Source organism: Orycteropus afer, unplaced genomic scaffold (genome assembly GCF_000298275.1).
Source record: "Orycteropus afer afer isolate SDZICR_OR568_19922 unplaced genomic scaffold, OryAfe1.0 scaffold00490, whole genome shotgun sequence".
NCBI lineage: Eukaryota > Metazoa > Chordata > Mammalia > Tubulidentata > Orycteropodidae > Orycteropus > Orycteropus afer.
The window spans coordinates 792,071-816,242 of NW_006922077.1; the positions used below are offsets into that span (position 1 = coordinate 792,071).

At 42.8% G+C, this 24,172-nt stretch overlaps 1 protein-coding gene across 1 annotated transcript; it reads left to right on the plus strand.

The window, feature by feature from the left end:
• The first annotated feature begins 14,774 nt into the window (after window positions 1-14,774).
• RAB5B (RAB5B, member RAS oncogene family) lies at window positions 14,775-17,841 on the plus strand. The gene is made up of 5 exons (XM_007955097.2): window positions 14,775-14,937; window positions 16,053-16,204; window positions 16,462-16,584; window positions 17,318-17,411; window positions 17,726-17,841. The coding sequence occupies exons 1-5, from the start codon at window positions 14,775-14,777 to the stop codon at window positions 17,839-17,841; spliced, it is 648 nt and encodes a 215-aa protein (XP_007953288.1).
• The last annotated feature ends 6,331 nt before the right edge of the window (window positions 17,842-24,172 follow it).

The window sequence follows — 24,172 nt, forward strand, 5'->3', positions numbered from 1 at the left end:
TAGTTTGTGATTCATTAAAAAAAAAAATTCCTAGTTTTTATAGCTCATCTCTTTCCTCCTCTACTTTTATTTATTTTACTGAAAGAAGAGTGTGCATGAGAGAGGATATGAATGTGTATGTGTAGATAACTGGTTTCAGATCCCTCATTTCCTAAATTCTCTTTGTGTGGTGCTACCCACTCCACTCCATTTTGGCTGCTATGATGCTGTTGAGATAGTAGTGAGAGTGGGCAAAGTATAATTGTTCATTTTACAAATGGGGAAACTGAAGTTCAGAGAGGTTAGGTGACTTTACAGATCTCACAGCTAAGTGGCACAACCCAGGTGGTGGGAAGAACTTAGGTCTTTCTAACTTAAAAGACTTTGTATTTCCCACTTCACTGTCATCACAAACCAGCATCATCACCCCAACCAGCACGCCACACACACTGGCAGTTTCAGAATTTCTAAGGGCTTAGAAATAGCCAAATAGTTTGAAGTGGGCTTCATCGGAATTCGCCTTGACACTGCATTTCCCAGAAAATCCGCCGTTTTTCCTTTTTCTTGCATATCACAAACAGCAAAATTTTCAAAAGATGCTTTTACTCGCATTTATATATGACTCAGAAAACAATTTTATGTATGAAAAATTATGAAGGGGCTAAAGCTTCTTCAAGCTACCATTTCTCATGGTTGCCATATTCTCACCCCACCAAAAAACGTCTCAGACCGCCCGCGGGCCACTCATAAAACTTCTGTCTTCTTAGGCCCCATGAGAAGGAGGAAGCACTGACATGAAGGTTACTTAAATTCCCAGGCACCAGATCCCTAGAAGTGGTATTTCCCTTTATGCCCGCGAATTTGTCATAAAGGGCGGAGCGCTAGAACCAGCCACCGCCAAATCAGTGTGGAAGGGCGAAGGTCAGCAGCGGCCTTCCCAGGGTTTCTCTCAACCCCGCCTTGCTTGCCAATCAAGTCTGAAATTGTCGCAGTACTGGTTAAAGTATCACTTTGACCCGCCTCCATCACTCACCTGATTAGATGTTTATGAGTCAAAGGCGGGTTTAATGGGGTGTCGAGGGTTTATTGGTTGGAACATCCGCCTGTCAACAGTGTACCGCCTCCCGTCTCAGGGAGCTCGCTCTTTAATGGCTTCTCAACTTGTCCGTCTTCAAGGCTTCTCGCCTTCTATTGGTTTGTGCCCCCGCCTGTTCAGTCCCTTGTAAGTACTCGTTGGTGACAGCACCGAAAGAGCCCTACCTTTCTCCAGAGGATTGGCGGGTGAGTGCACATATCGCCCCACCCTCGACTGTAGGCGGGTAATCGTGCTATTGGTTGGGGCCCCCGCCCGAGGGCGAGGAGGAGGAGGAGGAGGAGGGGTAGGAGGGTTTGGTTGAGCTGCAGCTGTTTGTCTGTTCGACACAGGCTTGGGCCCGACGGGGGAGACGGAGCCCCAGGTACAAGACTGGTGGAGCCCAGAAGGGCAGGGGCGGAGGCGCCGGGAGATAAGGGCAGCCTGGCCTGAGAGTGGGGGCGGGTCTGGAACTAAGCGAGGGGGTAGAGTGGCCCACTGGAGAGGGGAGAAGGGGGTCGGGCCCCGGCAGGCCTTATGGGGGCGCTGAGGAGGGGGCCGGGCGTGCTGGCAGCCCGAAGTTGGTGACGGAGAGAAGCGGCTGGGTGCTGGCGGCGGCCAAAGCGGGGGCCGGGCGCGGAGGCCCAGGGCTGGTGTGAGGGCAGAGTCAGGCCTCATTAAACAGCGCTGGAGAGGGAGGAGCTGAGGGGAAGGGACGGGGCAGCGGTGAGGTAAGCCCATTTGCCGGGAGGTGAGGAGCGGTCAGCCTGACGCCCGGGTCCCGAGGGTAACCCGGGCAGGGTCTCTCGAGAAATGTCTAATTGGAAGGGCCTGTGAAGGGCTCTTAGGTAAGAGGCATTATTTTCAGGAAAAGTGGCAATTGTGAAAAAGAATTGAAGGGACCTCGGAGTTAAGCTGAGAGGGATTTGGATTCAGGGAAGGAGAACTGAGGCAAACCAAGAAAGCTTTACTAATCTGGAAGAGTAAAGAAGTTGAGGAAAGGAACGCAGGGCCCGATACCAGTTAAATGAGCTGCTGGGAATACTGAAACTGTACTGGAGGCTCTGGCTTTTGAGAGTAACCACTCTTTTGTTCCCATTGGTGTTGGGAAGTAATATTTTGAAGTCTTTCCGCTACAACCAGGGTAGGGAAGGAAGACAAACGTACTTTTATTTTTGTGATTGTTGCCTGCTCCAAACTCAGCCCTTACCCGTTCCTTTGGCCTCATAGCCGGTTTAGGCTGCAGCCTTTTCTATTTCTTCTTACCTAGTGTTTCATGTCTTGTGAAAGCTAAGTAAGTTGCCTTGGGGGATATTGTGTCCATTTCTTTACCTTAATAATATGGCCTATGATGGATACTCTATCTCTGCCCTAAAGTAGGGAATCTGAGGGATTTCTTTATCTGCACTGGAAAGGGGTTTAGGCGTCCCTAGCCATCAAGAGCTGTTCTGACCATAGTTGGCGAAACTTTTGTTGAACTTAGACTCGGGTATTTCCCAGGCAGGTAATGGAGTTAGATGGAACGAAGCTTGAAAATATGAGCTGATACCATGGAGCACAGCATTGGGAAAGACAGAAATTCCATTCCAGAAGGTTGGCATCACCCCTTGTTCTTTGTCTACTTCTTCAGGAGGCTTGGATCTGTGCTACTAGAAAGCTGGGTCAGACAGTGAGGTATTTAGGAAAAGGGGGTAAGTAAAGAAAAGGAAGATGGACTACTAAAGCAGAGGAATCCCCTCCTCCCTATATATTTTTAGTGGTCTGCTGATCTCCTTGGTCCCCCATAGATTGGATCCTGTTGGATTTTTCCCTATTGTACTTCCTCCTTTTCCCCTTCTGTACTAGTGTATTTTATCATTACATTTCATTTTAATTACAAAATATATATTTTAAAATATTCAAGCTATACAGCAGTATAAAAAGTGTAAGCCCTCTCACACATAACCCATTCTGTTTTTCATTCAGGAAGGTCAGCGATAAGAGCAGATCAGACTAATCTTGCTTTGCTTTGGGGGATGTTCTACCAAAGGCGATTCTGTTTTCATGTTCCCACCAAACTCTTGTTTCTCATTCTTTCCATTTTTCCCTTCTGGGATGATACTGTTACTGTGCTCCTTTCACAGTTTGTTTTCTTTGTCTTCTTCTATCAAACAAAAACAGGCAAAGATCTGTACTCTGGGTTATCACTCATCTTCTTAAATACACACATAACACCAGTTGTGCTCCTAGTATCCTAGGAAATGCCCAAATAGATGGGGCCAAATTTTTTTCTCTTTATGGGCAGGAAAGAAATATTAAGATGAATCATTTAACTTGGGACAATTACTGGTATCACTGTTAACATGAGGAATTTATGACCTCTTCTGGTTTGTGAAGGAGCTCTGGTAGTGTAGTGGGTAAGGCTAACCAGAAGGTCGGCTGTTCAAACTCACCAACTGCTCTGCAGAAGGAAGATGAGGTGAACTTATTTCCAGAAAGATTTACAGGCTTGGAAACCCAGTGAGGGTCGCTGAGTCAGAAGTGACTCAGTGGCAGTGGGTTTGGTTTTTTTGGTTCTCTGGTTCATGGTCTGTATGGTCAGATTATATGATTGTTCCTTCCTTATCCCATAAGATGATCGTTTTCCTGGGGTACCCCTGTATATGTCATTCTGTAGTGATTTCAGAAGCTCCTAAGTTTCCCTGGATTTGAAATTGGCTTTTCTCTAAACCTCAGAGTATAGCTAGAGCATTTAGTAAACCAGTTGTGATTGAGTTATGGCAACCCCACGTATGTCAGAGTAGAAACAACTGTGCTCCATAGGGTTTTCAATGGCTTATTTCTTGACAGTAGATTGTCAGGCCTTTCTTCTGAGGCACTTCTGAGTGGGCTCAAACCTCTGACTTTTCGGTTAGCAGCCCACATGGTTAACCATTTGCATCACCCAGGTACTTCACTCTACCACTGTATTCATCCTTACTGGTTTTAGATGCCCTATTATGTACGCATCCTTTGTACAGTGCCCATCAGGAATCTCAATTCTTGTCCTTCAGGAGCTTTTATTTTCTCATCTGCACAAAGCTAGTCATAGAGAAAATTGTGTTAATGTAGGTTTGTTTTTTTTTTTTAATCCTCTGTAGTGTTTGCCATTTTCCACACCTGGGTATTTGTCCCTTTCTTCTTTAGGTCCTTTTGTTTTTTTTTTCTGCCTTCCCTTTAACAAAACCTACTTTTAAGAAAAGATCTGGAATTGCCTCATAGTAAAGTGTAAATGACAAATAGTCACTTAAACTGTTAATTCTTCCGAGAAATTTTGCATTTTAAGAGGGAGCTCAGCAGTAGAATCATCAAATACAGAATTTCAAACATAGCAAAAGTATATGTGGGAAGAGGGCCTTCCCATAGCCCTTGCAGTCATACCTTATATATTCATGCTCTTACTTTGCAAGGATTACCCTTTCATAGTTTGTTTGTTTGTGTGCATTTATATGAATTAGACTTCTAAGGAAATACACAGTAAGAGAATCAAGTATGTAGTCTGCTCCAAAATTCCCTGATTAGGGAAATTCCCTGATAAGACTGGAAACCAACCAAAGAAAGACACTGAACTTAAAAATAAGGAAATGTAGCAGCCCTTTGAAAGGAAAGATACTATAAAACCCTACATAATACACTCCCACTTCCCAAGAATGTTTTAGGAAAGATTTAGTCATTGATTAAAGAGTAACTGAACTGAATAAGGAGCCCAGGTAAACAAAATGTATTTTGATGTCTGAGCCAGGCTATAACTTCTGTTTAGGACCAATGGGTACCTTTTTAGAGTGTCTCCCGACTTTGTGGTAGTATGTTTTTTTGTTGTTGTTTTGTTCTTAACTTGTGTTTCTCAAGATCAGGAATCCATGGAAAGATAATGACCCAAAGCTTTTTGACTTATGAGCATCAATTGAAAATTCAGGGAACTTTGTTTTTAGCCACAGTTGCCTCAGTGTTAGGGTAGGAAGGCCACATATTGGGTGTGATTAAGCCATCTGAGACACAGTAACGGGTGACAGGAAAAGCAGTTAGCCCATGTGAGTTGCAACAGTACCTTGTGGGCTGGGTTTCAAGGGGCCTTCATCCAAGGTCTCTGGGGCCTATTAAAAACATTCCCAAGTGGAACTAAGTACAAATCTATCCATGCGACATGGATGGGAGAGGGAAACAGGATTGTTTTGGCTTTAGCCATTTTAAACATTTAATGAACCCCTACCAGGGACCATGCTTCTGCTCTGGAAATTCAAGATTACATTAAAAATAGCCCCACTCTTTGAAATATTTGAAATGTGATAAATGCTATGATAGTAATACAATCTTTTATTTATTCTTAAGAATTTATACAGAACATAAACCAACTCAAGCAATTTCTATAAGTACAATTCAGTGACATCGATAACATTTTTCAAGTTGTACAACCCTTCTCATCCTCCTTTTCCAGAATATTCCTCCCTCATTCATATAAACTCGCTGTCCCCAATTTGATCTCATATAGATAGTTCTTTAAAAAGCTCAATGCTTAAGGCAGATTTTTTTTACTAGTTAAGCTAAACTGTTTTAAAGAGGACTTCAGGGGATATTTTTGGTTTAAAGCCTAAAGATTATCTCAGGGCAATTATTTTGTAGGTTATTCCAGCCTCTATGGCTCCAGGAAGCCTGGATTCCATGAATATTTTAAATTCTTTCTGCATTTTCCCTTTTTTGATCAGGATTCTTCTATAGAATAGGAATATAATTTTAACACTCTGGAACCCCAGAGGAAGCAGTGATGAATTCGGCTGGGGTGAGAGGGTAATTATGTAAGATTTCACAAAGAAGGTGACATTTGAGCTTGGCTTTAAAAGATACATTAGGAGTTTGCTAGGCAGGCATAATGAAGGGCATTCTAATGTTTCGTAGGGTCAATAATAGGGAGTTTGTACTACCTTGCTGATAAGAGATTAGTATGCTTTTTGCCACTTAGAGAACTATATGAGGGTGAGGGATGAGAAGGACTCTCACTTAAATCAGTGACTCATTGGACAACATTGGATCAACAAAGAGCTCAGCCAAATAGTGGAACTCTCAGTTTAAGATTTTTGCGATTTTTGGGTCTAAAGAGTATTTGAAGGCATTTACTAGCCTTTGCCCTGTTTTACCTACTCGGTAAGTCTCTCTTGTTAATCAGCGCCCACCAAATCCTGTAAAGGTTACCTCTTCACTCTCTGTTGTCTCCCATTAAATTGCTTCTATTCCAACTGTCCTGGCAGGGTTTGGTCGAGATGTTTTTGAGAGACATAGTAATGATCAAATCGTTCTGTCATATGATATCAGACTAGACCCCAGTTCCCAGGGAATACCTAAGTCTTTCTATTTCTAATTTGTTTATAGTCCCAAAAACAGTATTTACATAAGCTGAGTAGAGGCAAAAACTATCTGGTCTATAGCCTTGTTCCTGTCCTGGCCCCCTCTTCAGAGATTAGCATCTCCTTTTTCCTCAAGAAATTGTTGTTACGTTTTTGTCAAGTCATTTCCAACTCATGGTGACCCCATGTGTTCTGGTTACCTAGTGCCGCTCTGACAAGAAATAATACCACAAATGGGATGGCCTTAACAAACAGGAATTTATTCTTATAATTTGGAGGCTTTAAGTCCAAGTTCAAATTGCCAAAAGTTCAAAGTTCAAAGCTTTAGGGGCTGGGTAAAAGCCCCTCAACCTTGGGGTCCAGCTCTGCCTCCTGCTCCCGGCCTACTGGAGCTAGAGGTGTTTCTTCACTCAGATAGCTACTGGCTGCTGAGGCTGAGAAGCCCCAGGGTTGACAAGTAAAAAGGCATAGTCCCGATGTTACCACACGGCAGGCCATTAACTTAAGTCCATTTTATGTCCCAAGGTCGGCAGAGCATGGCAGGCTGCTGAGCAATGACACCGCTACATGCAGAGTCCAAGCGTGCCATAGGCTAGAGACCATTCCCAAGGCTTCTTGGATACAGGAAGCAGACCACATACCCAAAGGCAGCTACTCAGCTGCTCCTAGTAGATTCTACCATAGAGTTGATTACCAGTCTCATCATGGGGAATACTATATCCAGCTGCCCAGCCACTCAACCAGGCCTAGCCAAGTTGACATACAAACATAACCGTCATACCATGTGTGTCAGAATACTGTATTGCATAGGGTTTTCAAGGTTATGACATTTTGGAAGCAGATCTCCAGGCCTGTCTTCTGTGGTACCTCTGGGTGTGCCCAAACTGTTAACCTTTGGCTAGTTGAGCACTTAACTGTTTGTACCAGGCAAGGACTCTTAAGAAGTGCAGTGGTATAATAGGGAAGAATACCTGAGTAGGAGTCCTGGATTTGCTACTAAGCACCTGTGTGATAGCTGCCTGTATGGTAATACCTGACAAGTTGATTAATTTTATGTGCCTCAGTTTCCTTGTAAAATAAGAAGGCTGGACTGGATGACCTCTAGACTGTCTTTTATCTGGCCCTTAGAGGAGTGACATTTGGGACTCCAGTGGCTTTATATAGGAATTTGTCTCTCTTGATGATAGACTTTTGGAGGCTTAATAAGTAGTTTGCATCATTAAAAAGTAAAAGAGGGGCACGAGGACTAGAGTCTTGGTCTAGCTGAGATTGGAAGGCTAAGAAATTTTCCTGTTATGGCTACTCTCCTGTGCTGCTTAGCAAATTGCTCACACTAAAGAACATGCCCCTTCAGCCAGCCTCCACCTCCCCTGCTGCCCAAATGGTCTGATGCTGTGGTCAGCCTTCAATCCTCCTTAGTTAATGGATCATTTAATAAACTGTTCTTGTGGAGCTACACTTCTAAAGGAAGTTAAATCTGATTTCTTCTCTTTTGAGCTGAAAAGGTGGAAGGCATGAATAACCAACCTGCTCATACTCCCTTGTTTTTTTGCCTCAGGTTTGAAGGTAGATCATCACATCACTTGACTAGTTGGCTGTGATTTATTTTTGTCTTTGGATCATTTGCCCATTGCCAATTCCTAGCAAAATAATAATAATGATAGGGGAGAAATCAGTTGAATCCTGCACTTACTACTTCATTTCCGTACCCCTAATCTATCTTTTGAGATCTAGCTGTTGGCATAAAAATACGATAACCCTTATAAAAATGTTGGGATTAAAGGTCAAGTCATAAAGATGGGCAGCCCATCAACTACTGTGAACAAAAAAGGTAGGAAATATTCTTTTTTTTTTTTTTTTTTTAATTGTGATTTGGGTGAAGATTTACAGAGCAGATTCATTTTCCATATAGCAGTTCACATACACTTTGTCTCATGACATTGACCACAGTTTACCACAATGCAACAGCTCCTCCCCTCCCACTTCCTCCCCATAGTTACCCCTTCCCAGTGTCCATCCCTCCATGCACTAAAAAGGTAGGAAGTATTCTTGAGGTTGGGGTGGAAGGTATATTTTTCTAGCTCAGTAGTTAATAATCTCTGACAATCCAAGGTTGCTTAGTAGCAGGAAAGTTTGCTGACTTGGGTCTGGGCTCTGGCTTGACTTCCCATGTGTGAGGGTTAGCAACAAGATCTTTGCAGCCTGAGTGTGTCTGTAACTGTTTCCTATCTTCATACTCCCACAGCCTCCTACTGTTTTCCCAGGCTAGCGTAATATATCTGGCCTTGAGAATTCAGTCCATTCTAACTATCTTGTTTTCATATTATAGAGGAGTAACATTGAATCTTAGTATTCTGCCCCTTGGATCAGATGCTTTGAACTAGATAAAAATATGAGGGAATAAACTGAAGAAATTAGTACCTTTTCTTATTGTTTCATGAGAATATTGTATATGTATGTCACCTGAAGGAAACGTAATCAGTTTATCTGTCTTTGTCATTTTTTTTTTCCTATTGTGTCATTTGTTTTCTATTTTAAAGTTTAGAGTTATAATGAAAGTTTATCCTCTTTTCTATGAGGCAAAGTATATGAACTAAAAAAACAACCAAATCCATTGCCATCGCATTTATTCTGATTCATAGCAACCCTGTGGGACAAAGTAGAATAGCCTCATAAGGTTTCCAAGGTTGTAAATCTTCATGCCTCATCTTTCTCCCACGGAACTGATGGTAGATTTGAACCTCCGGCCTTTTGGTTAGCAGCTGAATCCTTAACCACTGTTCCACCAGAGCTCTTAGAGTATATAAAGTAACAAAACACACAGACACAGAAATTTTTATGTGATTTGGGTGAAAGTTTACAGAGCAAATGCATTTTCCATACAGCGGTCTATACACTCTTTGTCTCATGACATTGACTGCAATTCCCCACAATATAACAGCTTTCTTCTTCCTTCTCCCTATAGTTACCTCTTCCCTGTGTCCTTCCCTCCCATTAAGGACAGCTGTCTTCCTGTGCATGCACTGCCCTTCTGTTCTTCCATGATTAATCACTTCAAGTAGTGTATCTACCTGATGTAAATGTTAAGTCCGTATGCCAGTCTGTTGTTTGGCTGGAAGCCACAGGAGTGAGTTTAATTCCAGACCTGAAGGGGCCATAGTCTCGGGGGTCTCACCAGGTTCTATCAGACCAGCAAACTTGGTCTTTTTTCATGATAAATAACGTTTTTTGAAAATAATGCACCCTAATAGATTCTGAGAAGCACTAAGAGAATCTGTTTTCTTAAATACTCTGAGAACTTTGGCAGTGAATTCAAATTCCAGTCTTTGCTACTTATGCTTATTTTTACCCCCAGACAGATCCTTATAGATGAGGAAGGTGAACCTCAGAAAGGCAAAGGGAGTGAGTATCTTAAGATCACAGGGAATTAAGTGGCAAAGTATAGAATAGAACTCAGGCTTGTCTGATTCCAAAGCCCTAACTACTCATTAGTGGGACTGCCTCTGTCTAATTTGGCTCTTCTCACTTTCATAATTGCTCTAGAACTTTAGAAGCAGGATTAGGGAATTCTCTGACCCCCTGGAGAGCTATATTCAGTTCTCATCTTAATTTCATCTAGAAGTGCTCTAGTAGTAACCATTGCTATGGGTTGGCAAGTGACTAAACTTCCCTTCCATCCATACTAGCTCAGCTTTTAGTGTCATGCCTCTTCAGAGCAGTTTTTTTCTGAGCTTTTTAAAAACATGACTCCAATAAATAAATAAATACAGTTTACGTTAGAACTCAATGTATATACATATACCCATAGAAGTAAAACAGATTTCATAAAATGATTCTTACTCTTACTGTTTATAATATATTGGTATTATTTTTGTTCTACTTCTCTCTCTCTCTTTCTCTCTTTTTTTTTTTTTTTTAAACATACTGATCATGATCCACCAAGTGATTTTAAAGTCACTGTTGCCTTACAAAAGAGCTCTGGTGGTGCAGTGCCTAAGGGATTTGACTGCTAGCGGGAAGGTTGGTAGTTCAAACCCACCATCCACTTCACGGAAGGAAGACCAGGCAATCTACTTCTGTAAAGATTTACCAGCTCAGAAACCCAAAGAGGGTCACTATGAGTCAGAATCAACTAGATAGCAGTGAGTACTGGAGGGTTTTTTTTTGGTTGCCTTACAAAGGAGCTCCGGGTACAGTGGTCAAAGCATTCAGCTACTAACCAAAATATCCATGGTTCAAACCAAAGTGCTGAAGAGCAAAGATGCTGAAGAGAAAGATGAGGTAGTTTGTAAATCTATAACGATTTACAGCCTTGGAAGCCCTATAGTTCAGCTCTACTCTGTCCTATAGGATCACTATGATTTGGAATCAGCTTGATGGCAGTGGGTTTGGTTTTTTGTTGTTTTTTTTTTTTTGGTTATTGCCTTATAGAAGGATCCCTAGTAGTGCAGTGGATAAGCACTCAGCTGCTAAGCAAAAGGTTGGCAGTTCGAATCCACCAGTCACTCTGCAGAGAAAGATGTGGCAATCTGCTTCTGTAAAGATTATTATTGTTAGGTGCCACCAAGTCAGCTCCAACTCATAGAGACCCTGTGCACAACAGAATGAAACACCATCTGATCCTGCACCAGCCCCACAATCCTTGATAATCTGAGCCCATCATTGCAGCCACTGTGTCAGTCCATCTTGCTGAGGGCCTTCCCCTTTTTCACTGTGGAATGGTCCCTTCTGAAAACATGGCCAAAGTAGGTGATAGGAAGTCTGGCCATTCTCACTTCCAAGGACATTCCAGCTGCAGTTCTTCCAGGACAGATTTGTTCTTCTGGCAGTCCATGGTACTTTCAGTATTCTTCGCCAACCCCACAATTTAAAACCATCAACTCTTCCTTGGTCTTCCTTATTCATTGTCCAGCTTTCACAAAGATCAGCTTTAGAAAACCTTACGGGGCAGTTCTACTCTGTCCTAGAGAGTCTCTATGTGTTGGAATCACCTTGATGACAATAAGTTTGTCTTTAGTTTTTGTATTGCCTTATAGCCTATAGTTTGGGAAACACTGCTCTAAAATTTTGAGGATAAAGAGCCCAAGAAATGAACAGTGAATAAAAGACTAATTAATACTGGCTCCTGTAGTACTGGTTCCCAGAATTTTGGACTTCATGGACTAATTAAAAATTTAAATTTTGGGGTTTTTATTTTTCCAAGTAAGGATGTTTGTGCTTAATTATGCTCATGAGGAACCTTACAAAGACCAGGAGGCTATCATTCGAACAGAACAAGGGATACTGTATGGTTAAAATCTGGAAGGGAGTACATCAGATTCACCATACTTACTCAATCCATATGCTGAGCAAATAATCCAAGATGCTGGACTATATGAAGAATAACATGTCATCAGGATTGGAGGAAGACTTTGTTAATAACCTGCAATGTGCAGAGAACACACCTTTGTTTGCTGAAAGTGAAGATGACTTGAACTTACTGATGAAAATTAAAGACTGCAGTCTGCAGTATGGATTACACCTCAACATAAAACAAAAATCCTCACAACTGGACCAATAAGCAGCATCATGATAAATGGAGAGAAAATTAAAGTTGTCAAAGATTTCATATTACTTGGTTCCACAATCAACACCAGTGGAAGCAGCAGTCAAGAAATCAGCATATTACACTGGGCACGTGTGCTGCAGAAGACCTCTTTAAAGTGCTGAAGAGCAAAGACGTCACTTTGAAGACTGAGGTTCGCCTTACCCAAGCCATGGTATTTTCAGTCACCTCATAAGTATGTGAGTGGCTGCAATGATGGCCAATGTTTCGTTCTGTTGTACATAGGGTTGCTGTGAGTCAAAGCCAACTTGACAGCACCCTGTTTTGTAATGAATGTCACAACACAAAATGTGTATGAATTGTTGAAAACCAATTTCTTCTGTAAACTTTTCACCAAAATGACAATTAAGGAAAAAACAATAATAATACAATAATTCACTGTTGGGGGATAAAGAGAATTGGATAGAATGAAATACTGGAATCTTCACATACCACCTTCCTTAGTCCCTCTCTTCAGAGCTAACCACTGTTAACAGGTGAATATGTATCCTTCATACCGATTTCTATGCAGAATTTTGTTTTGCTTTATAGAAATAGGGTCCAACCATGTATTTTGTTCTATAACTTTTTTTTATCCTAATATGTCTTAGCAGTTTTTCCATGCAATATATACGAATTTACTTTATTCTTCAAAAGAGAATTGATGCAACAAGAATAAGAAGTTAGAAATCTTACAGGAAAAAGGATACTCTTAAGCTGAATAAATTTAGCTTTATGAAAAACTTGCTATGTTGTCTTTATTTTTGTCATTTCATCATAGACAAGTAAAAACTTCATCATAAAATGGCATATGGTTATCTGTGCATTCTTGGGATTTCATGGCCAAGGGGACGACAGAATAACCAATAGGATCAGAGTAATTTGTCATAGTCCTCTGGCTTAATGTAGCCTACTTTGGGACTTTTGAGTTCTCACTTCCATCTTTATTCCTCTGTTAACTTCCTATTCACACCCCCTTTTTTCTGTTTCTTTCTCTGTACCTCTTTCATATTATGGCTGCCTTAGGAATATATTGATAATACTGAAATATACTTTAAGATAATATACTAAATTGATATTTTATATGAACCAGTGCCACTAAATCATAATACCAATCTACTGTTTATTCACACCATGCTAAATCTTTCACTTAATCCTCATTTTACAAAGGTGGAAGGTAATGCTCAGAGACCCAGAGGAATGTTTTTGATGCCATATTAATAATTAGCTTAATATTTATTAAGCACTTTATGTTAAATACTGTTTTACGTTCTTTCCATGTATCATCTCATTTAATCTTCATAGGTACTCATTTTACAGATGAGGGAAACACATACATAGATTTAGTCACTTCTGCCAAGATAATACAGCAAGTAAGTAGCACTGAAAACAAATCCAGAGAACTGGCCCCAGGTATCCTTTTCTGTCTTTACTCTCTAGTAAGTAGAGCTGCTAAGATTTTAACCCTGATTTGACTCAAAGCCACTCACTATACTGCCAAAATAATGTTTCCTCACATACTCCATACAGTGGAGTACCTAGGATCAACCTTAGAGATAATAAATATTAATTTGAACAAGTAAAGTATAATTGAAGCAGTGCTTAGGTTTTGGAGAGAGTTATTGCATGCTATGATCATTCTAACTCCACATTGCCTTATTTTCCCCTTTGAGTGAGGATGATGAGATACATTCAAGTCTGAATGATTAGAGTTTCAAGGTCTCAACTTCTCTCCCCTTCTAGCGGCCCCTCCCCTCCAGCTTTTCAAGCCCTCTTGGAAGGTAGAGAAAGTTGATTCTGTTTATTCTTTCATCAAATATTTCCTACTTGAAGACATCCCTTATACTATTCTCTGGAAACTTCTGCATGTGTTTGAAAGGTACACCTTTCTCAGCCTCTCATTTGGAGGGCTACAGCTGTTAGGCCTTTTTGGTGCAGAGGGTAATCTAATCACCAGGCACTAGGAAGACAGCTGCAAGTTAAGAGTAGGTCAAGCCTACTGACTTTTAGACTTGATAGACATACAGACTTGGCGAGGTGGCAGAAGCAAAGTGAAAAAGTTGATAATGTGGCCTGTTGGTTGTTTCCCTCCTACCTGTGCTTCAGAAGTTCAATCAGAAATGAGAATGGATAAATTTTCTGGTGTTAGGACTCTGGTTAGATCTTCAGAAATACCTTGTCAGGAGGACTGGTCATATATGAAGGATAAGAGCCAGAAGCTACCCATCTGCCTGTAGGAGGGGTAACACTTACCCTGCATCCCTAGAGTAAATTCCTCATTTGGATAGCTGAGGGACGGGAGAAGGAGATACTGGGGATCCAGGGTACCTGGGGGTGGATCTGGATTTTCTTCAGGCTAACTAATGTTTGATCAGTTTGCTGTGATTCAAAAAAAACTTTGAAGACTTAGTTTTCACTCTCTCCATTTCAGTTCCCTTGGCAGTTGGAGATTATGTCATAGGGCAAACTATTTCAGATACTGTTATTTTACTGTTCCCACTCTTACCACTGAGTGTCAGCTGCCTGGGACCCCCTCAGAAGTATAACCTTTCAGTGATGGATGATTACGAGAGCTAAATCCTCCTAGGAGTAAGGAAATGATGAGATTCTGTCCTTTCCCTAAAATTTGCTTACAGCTACCATGGCCTTTTGTCTAATTTTATCCTTTTTTCTTTTTTGCAGGACTCTTGAAGCCTGGACGCCCCCTCCCCTCCCCCCTCCCCCTTTTGCCGCTTTGTGGCATCCCCTTCCCTCTACCCTTTCCCACTCTGATAATCTGGCCATGACTAGCAGAAGCACAGCAAGGCCCAATGGGCAGCCCCAGGCCAGCAAAATATGCCAGTTCAAGTTGGTCCTCCTGGGGGAATCTGCAGTGGGGAAATCAAGCCTAGTATTACGTTTTGTCAAAGGACAGTTCCATGAGTACCAGGAGAGTACAATTGGAGGTGAGTCCTTCAGGGAAAGAAAAGGTTGACTGCTCAGGAAGAGAGATCTACTTACCTGATTGTTGAGCTCCTAGCCCCATTGTTTTCTGAAGGAATGGAAACTTTATAAAACAAACATTTAAAAAATGGCTATAATTTCAAAAAGCAGGTGTCTGTGTTCATCTTCTTCCTAGAAGAAAGAGAAGGTAGCCTTTGAGCACCAAGAAAAGCACTAATATTTTTATCTTGGTCTACTTTCCTCCTCTCCCTCTGTCATTTCAATCCCAGGGCAATTCAGATGATTATTCTGAACAGGGTTGGTTTGGAACATTGATTCATAAAGATTAACATGAGAACCACCTAGGGAGCATTTCTAACTATGCCTGCTGGCACCCTATCCTAGATCGACTGTTTAGAATGAGGGAGGGTAGGTTAGTGGCAGCAGTGGCACAGGCAGGGAGGCAGGCAGGCAGGCATGTGTGTGTTTGGTAATGCTGAGGTGATTCTGATGCACATCTCTGGTAAAAGAGGGTCTGGAAGTAAATGTAAATATAAATGGCATCTGCCTCTCCTACCTTTGCTACCTTCTCCCTGCTACTACCCCAAAATAGGGTGCTAATTCAGTAGAGGATCTTTTCTGAGAACGCTCATATTATTCCTTCTCCCTTTTTATTAGTCACCTTGGAAATGTGTTCCTGGACCAGCAGATGATAATGAGAAAAAATAACAAAACATTATAATGATAGAACCTGCCATGAGGCAGGTCCCAGTCAGTTCTTGATATAGCTTTCTTCTGAAGCTTATATCTCTGTCATTATCTGTTAGTCCTCTATTTTGGGTAGAAGAGGGATGACTCTGGTTAAAGTGCCAGTTCTCTCTGTCCCTCATAACTTCTGATGTGTCCTCATTCATTGGTCAGAGACACTTCTGACAGGGAGGACTAAGCTAAAGACAGTCTCAATCTGGTTCTAGGACCTATATATAAGGAGGAGAATGCTAAACTTTTTTGTGTAGCTAAGTAGGCTGGGTAGTGAATGGTCTTAGACTGAGAGAGAAGGTATTTTGAAGGTGAGTAAGATGTTCCCATTCATCCTCCCACTTACAACTTCTTCCTCTCCATTCTCTCTCATCCATAGCGGCCTTCCTCACCCAGTCCGTTTGTCTAGATGACACAACAGTCAAGTTTGAAATCTGGGACACAGCTGGGCAGGAGCGATACCATAGCTTGGCCCCCATGTACTATAGGGGTGCCCAAGCTGCAATTGTGGTTTATGACATTACCAATCAGGTAAGTGGGCTAAGTCTTTGCCCTTATAGGAATTAAATTTGTTGGGGGAGAAAAACAGCGTCTTGAAATAGCAAAGTAAGAGTCTAAATTATGCTTCTGAGTGCTGAGAAGAGAGAGTTAATGAATTGCCATAGACAGGTGGTTTCAGAGAAGTACAGCCTCCTAGAAGATGTGAGTTTTGACATGGGTTTTGAAGGTGATAGATGTGGATTGGTAGTCATTACAGCCCAACCATGTTCTTCCTCGTGTTTTCCTAGGAAACCTTTGCCCGAGCAAAGACATGGGTGAAGGAACTACAGCGACAGGCCAGTCCTAGCATCGTTATTGCCCTGGCGGGAAACAAAGCTGACTTGGCCAACAAACGCATGGTGGAGTATGAAGTAAGATGGCCCATACAGTCCGTCTCTAACACACTCTCTTGGTGCCCTGGACCTTTTTCTTCCAAACTTCCTCTGAAAACCTCATGAGGATATTCATTGTTTTATTCCCCAGAGTTCAGCACCAACTTAAATATAGCAACATTGTGACCCTAATAATAGCCAGGAGATTTTAGAGAAGTCAGAAAACAATTCCAGAGCAGGGGTGTAGGGGGAATAGGAGCTGTGAAGGTACAGTTTTAAACAGAAAGGAGGGAACAATTGAATTTGAGGCCAGGGACTGTTCAAGGGTCAGAACCCAAAAGCCTCCAGCTAACTTGCCCTCTCCTACCCGTAACTAAGGAGCTCTGGTAGCATAGGACCTAAGGTACTTGACTGCTAACCAGAAGGCTGGCAGTTCACACCCACCAGCCACTCCTCGGAAGGAAGATGGGGCAGTCTACTTCCATAGTGATACTACCTTGGAAACCCAAGGAGTGGTCGCTATGAGTCGGGTCCGACTTGATGGCACATAACAACACAATAACAAGCCCATAACTAAGATTCCTGACATGGTCCATGGATCTGGCTTTTTGCAAGAGGCACCAAAATATGGGTCCAGGGCCATCTGGCTTAGAGGGGCAATTAAGGGGAGAGAACCTAGAATACTGCATAACTCTGCTTCTCCATGGGAGTGGAAAGGCAGTACTTGTTCACACCCTACATTTTGAGCACCAGTTTACCCCATCCCTTACAGGAAGCCCAGGCCTATGCAGATGACAACAGCTTATTGTTTATGGAGACGTCAGCCAAGACAGCTATGAACGTGAACGATCTCTTCCTGGCAATAGGTAAGGTCAGAGCAGCCTGAGGTCTTCCTGTCTTTCTCCCTTGCTTCTAGGCAGGATCATAGCTAATCCGAGTCATATGGCTAGGTGGAAATGTTTTCAGTTGTAAACTTTAGGTGTGGAAATACCTTAACTTTCCATTGTGATATAGAACCTCTGTCATTTGGCTACAGTTTCAGCTAACAATGAGCCCCCTCCCCTCTTCAGAACATGCTTTTAATCTCTCAACTTTTCCTGCCCCCTAGTAGTCTTTTTTTGGGAAGGGTGGGGGTGAGTAAAATGTACCATACTTTGTTCCCTTCTCTTTTTATCTCTAGCTAAGAAGTTGCCAAAGAGTGAACCCCAGAATCTGGGGGGTGCAGCAGGCCGCAGCCGGGGTGTGGATCTCCATGAGCAGTCCCAGCAGAACAAGAGCCAGTGTTGTAGCAACTGAGGGGGTGGCTAGCAGCAAACAAGTATGGAGCTAGCACGAGAGCTAAGAAATAACCTCCATCCCTATCCCTCAGCACACAGCCCCTACAGTAACAGCACACTGAGCCCTGGCTCCCAAGGGCTGCCTCCTGACAGCTCCGTCATGGCACTTTTTAACGCTTCAGCAACCAACAACAGGCAGCTGTTGCCACTGGCCTCCTACCCCCTACTCTGGGGCTTGGGGTTCAGATCCCCCTGGGACTTACCTTCCAAAACAAACTTTATTCACTTTGTATTATAGGTGCAAGACAGTGACCTACTTACCTTTCCTTCTCTTCCCCAGTGTTCTCCCATTTTTTCAGAAAACACTTTTATCTCCTGCCCCTTCCCCCCCCTTCTGCTTTTGGTCAATCCCTGTTCTTGATCCCTTTTTTCTCCTCTTCCCTAGGATGGAGAAGGTGGTGAACCCAGGAACTGAGGAAGGAGGTTTCCAGTTCAGTCACATTAAGGGCCCTAGGGGAGAGTAAGGCTCACAGCAGCAGGGTGTAAGGAAACATTTCCTTTTTATTTGTTTGGAGTTTCTCATCTGAAAATACTGAAGTATCCATGAGTTAGCCTTGTGGAGAGTGTTTCTAGCAAGAGATGGGAAGGCAAAGCTCTCTGGCACCAGGTAGGAGTTGTGTTGGTTTAGCTAACTGGGGAGGCAAAGAAAGTGAAGATGCCATCTGTGGTGCTCTGGAACTCTTCTGAGGCCTGGTTTCCCATCACCCAAGCTCTTAGGTACCTTCTCCCCTGTGGTGGGGATTGAATCCCAGAGTCCTCCAAAGAATCTTCACTGGTTGCCTGCATCTTTGGCTCTGCTGTGATCTAATTGGAGGAGGGACCAGTTTTCTGCTATCCATCCTCTGATTTATCCATATGCATTTTTTTCCTCTGGCCTTTAAATGGGCCCTAGTCACCATATCCCCTGAAGTCTGCACTTTAATTGATGATATTTCAGTTAGTATACTTATTTTATGGGGGTTTTGATTGATTTACCTACCCACCTCCCATCTTCCTTTTAATTAAATGGAATCTAAATATATATGAAGTTTTGGGGAAGAGTTGTAGAGAACAGTACTCAAGCCCAATCTTCACTACTAGCTTCCTCCAACTCTGATTCTTAACCTGTATTTTAGTTAACCTAGCTCTTAGGTAGAGGTTTGCCTTTCCTGGAAAATTAATTGAGCAACTGAGAGATAGTCTCAGCATAGTGCTGATAGGATAGGAGAGTGAGGAGGGGCCAGGTAAGAGGGAGGGGTTTTCTCTTCTTTTCCAGGGTTCACATTCAATTTGATATACATTACCATGTCTTTTCTACTTCCCTGAAAATAAGTGTGAACTTTATTCCCACTGTACGGTCTGTTCTGTTTCCTGCTTAGCATCAGACCATATTTCTTTTCTTTTTTGTTAATGTCTTCAGTTTAGTCCATCTCTATCCCCAGCCCTCTGCATCCTTCTACCACTAGGGGCTAGTACCACAGTGGCCTTTTGTGGCCCCCATATATCATACCACCTGTTGTTGTGGACAGGGAATAACTAGCACTGAAAGGTGCCTCACAGCTGTCTCATACTGTTGTAGGACTTTGGTGCTTTCTAGATCTCTAGCATCTTGTCATATCTCTCATCAGGTGTTTTTGGATATCCATGGAAAGCCATCAGAGCAAGAAAGAACTTGTTTTTCCAGTCTAGAGTTTTGGGAGGGTTTGGGGAAGAAAGATATCATGACCTAGGATTGGAACCTCTGCCCTTTGGCTTACAGACTACCCTCTGTCCCAGAGCAGCTGAGAAATCCATGAAGCTGAGATTTTGAAGAACCCAGCTTAGGTTCTTCAACTTAGACCTCACTCCCCCTCCTTTCCCAGGGGCAGCCTTAGTTCCCATGGCCCTGAAACATGTATTTTGCCCAGCGTTCACTAGCCCCTAAAAGTACCCAGTGCATTTTTTTTTTTTTTTTTTTTTTTAACAAATAGAGGAACTAGGATGGCTCTCTTAAGTTTTTTAAAATGAAGTTCTTTCTTTGTGCAGCTTTCCCCATGGAGCAGGAGTGAAATGTTTCATTGCCTTGGAGCTGGGAAACTATTTCCCCTGGCTTCTTCTCCCCTCTCCTTTGCCTCTCTCCCTACCCTTAGGAACAGGATTGGCCTTAGCTTCTGGTCCTATCTGCTGCCTTCCCTCTACTTCCTACAAGTTCTGCTTTCCTTTGAGCTCTGTTGGGCTTGAGGATCTTAGGTTTTTATTTCCCAGCTCTTCATTTTTCAGATCAGTTTTTAAAAAAAGGGGGGAGGGTGTCTTTTTTTTTTTCCTTTTGCTTCTAAGAAAGCATTTGCCTTTTTTCCCCCCTTTCTCCCTCTCCCAACATAACAATCGTGGTAACAGAATGCAACTGCTGATTTACCGATGTATTTAATGTAAGTAAAAAAGGGAAAAAAAAATTGTATTGAAGTGTTGCTTCCTTTTTTCTTTTTTTCTTTGCTATTTGTCTGTCTGATGCTAGAACTGTGGAAGAAAGGGCACCCAATAATGTTTTATTGAATCAGAAACACACTGTTTCCTCCATTTTGATACCTTCTGTTCCCTTTAATCTTTCCTTGACTAGTGAGAGTCTAATTTGGAAAACAGCCTTTTTATTCCTGTTTAATCATCCCTGTTTGAAGGCCACTCAAGAACTCATCTTTTTAGGTGCTCTCAACAGAATGGTTGTAGGTGTGGGTGTGGTTGTAGATGTGGGGGTATGATGTAGTCTGTGGGCCTCTGGGCAGTCGATGAGATCAGGGGCCATGTGTGAATCCTTTGAAATAATATGCAAAAATTTTTATGTACTTTTCTAGGGGGAGAGTCCTTGGCTTTATTAGTTTCTCAGAGAAGTCTGTGATGTAAAGAAGGTTAAAAATAACTGATTTAGCTCTTGTAACATGTAGCTTCCATCCCATCCCAACAGAAAAATTTCCCCTGGGTCTACTCCTGTCTCCTACTGTACTTGAAGCCCTTCTGTCCGTCACAGTCTAAGCAGGAGGAAAAAAGAATGAAACAGAGAAAAGATTGCAGATGGTGTTTAAATCCCAAAGACTCTAAAGGAGATGGATGAGGAAAGGGGACTTATGTCAGACAGACCTGGCATTCCAGGCCTATATCTGCCAACTTACCAGCTGTGGCCTTAATCAAGTTACTTAGCTGGTCTCTGCTTCAGCATCTGTAAAATAAAAATCGAAATTTAAAGGCCAATTATGTAATGCATGTGACACATGGTAGGTGACACTTTTATTAGGGAGAGGTGTTGGCTTCAGACTGTCCATACTGACTTTTCTGTATCTTCCTTGGCTGAGATTATAGGACTGAGCTTACTTTTTAAGACTGGTAGGAGTAAGCCAGGCATCAGGTCTCTCCTAGGTTTCTAGGCTGAATTCCATTTCCAAAAACTTTAGAGCCAAATAAACATCACTGTCAGTTTCCCTTTTTTTCAGTCTCTTAGTATTCCCTGTAGGCTCCCTGATTCCTGGTATAAGTTCTATTTCAGTTTAAAAGAGCAAAAAAACCAAACCCTTCTGAGTGCATTCCAATTCATAACAACCCTGTAGGACAGAGTAGAAATGCCCCATGGGTTTCCAAGGCTGTAATCCTTATGGAAGGAGCCCTGGTAGTGCAGTGGTTAAGTCAGCTGCTAACAGAAAGGTCGACAGTTTAAACCCACCAGTGGCTCTGCAGGACAAAGATATGGCAGTCTGTTTCTGCAATGATTTAGAGCCTTGGAAATCCTATGAGGCAGTTCTACTGTGTCTCATAAGGTCATACAAAAGCAATGGATTTGGTTTGGTAATCTTTAAGGAAGCAGACTGCCACCTCTTTTTCCTGTGGAACAACTGGAGGGTTTGAACCAGGGCTTCAAACTGATTCAATCATTGCTGATGAAGTGAAATCAAGATGGACTAGAATTTGCAAAACGCCGGTGCGTGGAATGATAACCAGAATGGGAAAAACTACAGATTGAAGCCCTGGAATGGGAGACCCTGAAGGGGCCTAGTGAGTCCTTTCAGCAGCCTGATGCAGGTGATTGGATTATTGCCAGGACTGTGGAGAGCAACACACACTCAAAGCAAGGCACTAAGCCATGAGCAGGGCATGGTTTCACTGCCAGACAGGAGATTTACTTGCTATGCAACACACATGCTGCCCTTGTTTTATAAGAGGGAGATTAAGTCTAGCAGGATGGCAACCCGTAATTTTCCCCCATTCTCATTGTAGTCTAGACACCCACATTTTGCAAATTTCAGTCCACCATGGTTTTGCTGCTTTGGCCATGACTGAATCAGGAAGAACCGGTTTGAACCACTGACCTCTGGGTTAGTAGGCAAGCACTTAACCACTGCTCTACCATGGCTCCTTTACTGTGACACCCAAACCAAATGCACTGGGTTACACATCCTAAGTAGGTAATCCATTGCAACAAATTATCACTTCTAATTGTTCCCAGTTTTCTGATTGTTTAATTACTGCTTCCCTCTCTCAAATAGACTAACCTATATTTTAAATGGACTTTCCAACTCTTTTTCTTTATAATTAAACAAAGTAATTGACATGAGGAGAGGGTAGCCATTTAAAGGTTCAATTTGCTTATTACACTTTCAGTAGAGGACACAGCACTGAGCCCTGAGATGGGTTGCTTGCCGCCTCCTATTTTCCCACCACTCTCTCTCCCCGCACATAACCAAAAAAGAATCCGTTGAATGATTGAATCCATCGTCTTTCTCTTATCACTAAAAACCAACCAAACCAAACCCACTGCTATCAAGTTGATTCTGGCTCGCAGTAACCTGGTAGAACAGGGTTGTTGTTATATGCCGTCAAGTGAGACCCGACTCATAGTTTCTCCTTGGGTTCCGGAGGCAGGATCACTACGAAGTAGATTGCCCAACCTTCCTTCAGAGGAGTGGCTGGTGGGTTTGAACCACCAGCCTTCTGGTTGGCAGTCAAGTACCTTAGGTCCTATGCTACCAGAGCTCCTGGTAGAATAGGGTAGGGCTGCCTTAAAGGGTTTCCAGGGCTGTACATCTTTCTTCCTTGGAGTAGCTGGTGGGTTAAAACCCACCCGCTGCTGGTTGGTTAGCAACTAAGCGCTTAACACTGCGCAACCAGGAAGCCACTTAGCCACCGTGGTCCCTTAAAATAGCAGAAAGGGCTGTATTAATTAACAACACAAAGGTGAGGATCTTGATTGAAACAAGTTGAGGTGGTAGGTTGACCTGCTGATCACTAGAGGGCAGTGTGTGGATATATTTGCCCTAGGTTTGCTAGTTAGAAGATACAAAGCCATCCCGTCAATAACAAAGTAAGTTTTCAGTCCGCACCAAATGATAAAAAGGGGAATGGCAAACATACTATTTGTCCTTTACGCTGAAATTACAAGAGATTATAACCTTCAGAATTTGGGGTGTTAAAATGTCATTGTTCTTGTTAAAATAATGGTTTTATAAAAATTTGCTTTACTAAGCAAAATTTAAAAGATGGCTATTCAATGTGTGTGTGTGTGTTTTAATTCAACGTTGTGGGTTCCATAATTTGAGAAGGAATTCCTAAGGTATGGAACTTAAGGTTTCATTTCAGTTCTTATTCCTGGATATAAGATAATTGGGCGCTTGACCTTGTTTTTTCCTGAGATAAACAGGGCTGTTGTAATTGGCACACGTCAAAAACAGGGTAAAGGCGGAGCTCCCTGCCTGAAGGAAGAAACGTGGCTGGATCCCCGAGGCCCCTTTCAGTTAACACACCTAGTAGGGCCTTTCTGCCCCCAGCCTCCGGGGCGGCTCCAAATCCCCTCTCTGCTCGTGGGAGTCTTTGTTACCTTCCACTGTCCGGGTCTAGATATCAGTGAGGGTCCCATTCTTCGCTCACCGGGGCTAAAACCGACTCAAACTCCATGGCTGTCCTGTGGGGGTGGAAACGAAAACTCGGCCAGTCCCAGGTGGTCTTGGTGCCCCGCCTGTCCGGCATACTGGAGGCGTGTACGGCAGCTTGGGCGGGTGGCTCAAGGCCGGCCAATGACTGGGGAACGAGCCGAGAGGCCTGAGCAGTCCAATTCTGCGGTACGTCACGGCACTGGCCCCACCCCGTCGTGAGCGTTTGCCTGGCGTCTAGTGGGTAAAGCAGTCGCGTGCGCGGATGCCGAGCCAGGTAAGGGGACAAGACGAGGGGTGGGGGTGGAATTGGTAGGGGAATGGCTGGTAACCTGGGGGGCCGGGGAAGGGGACGGACGCAATCAGTGTTGGCAGCCAGGGGTGCTCCGAACTCCAAAGACAACAAAATTGCTTTTCCTCCAC

Excerpts from the sequence above, each read along its gene's own strand:
- RAB5B (XM_007955097.2), top strand. The coding sequence starts at position 14,775 with ATGACTAGCAGAAGCACAGCAAGGCCCAATGGGCAGCCCCAGGCCAGC. Across the intron at positions 14,938-16,052 it reads CCAGGAGAGTACAATTGGAG|CGGCCTTCCTCACCCAGTCC; the intron begins GTGAGTCCTTCA and ends TCTCATCCATAG. Across the intron at positions 16,585-17,317 it reads AACGCATGGTGGAGTATGAA|GAAGCCCAGGCCTATGCAGA; the intron begins GTAAGATGGCCC and ends CATCCCTTACAG.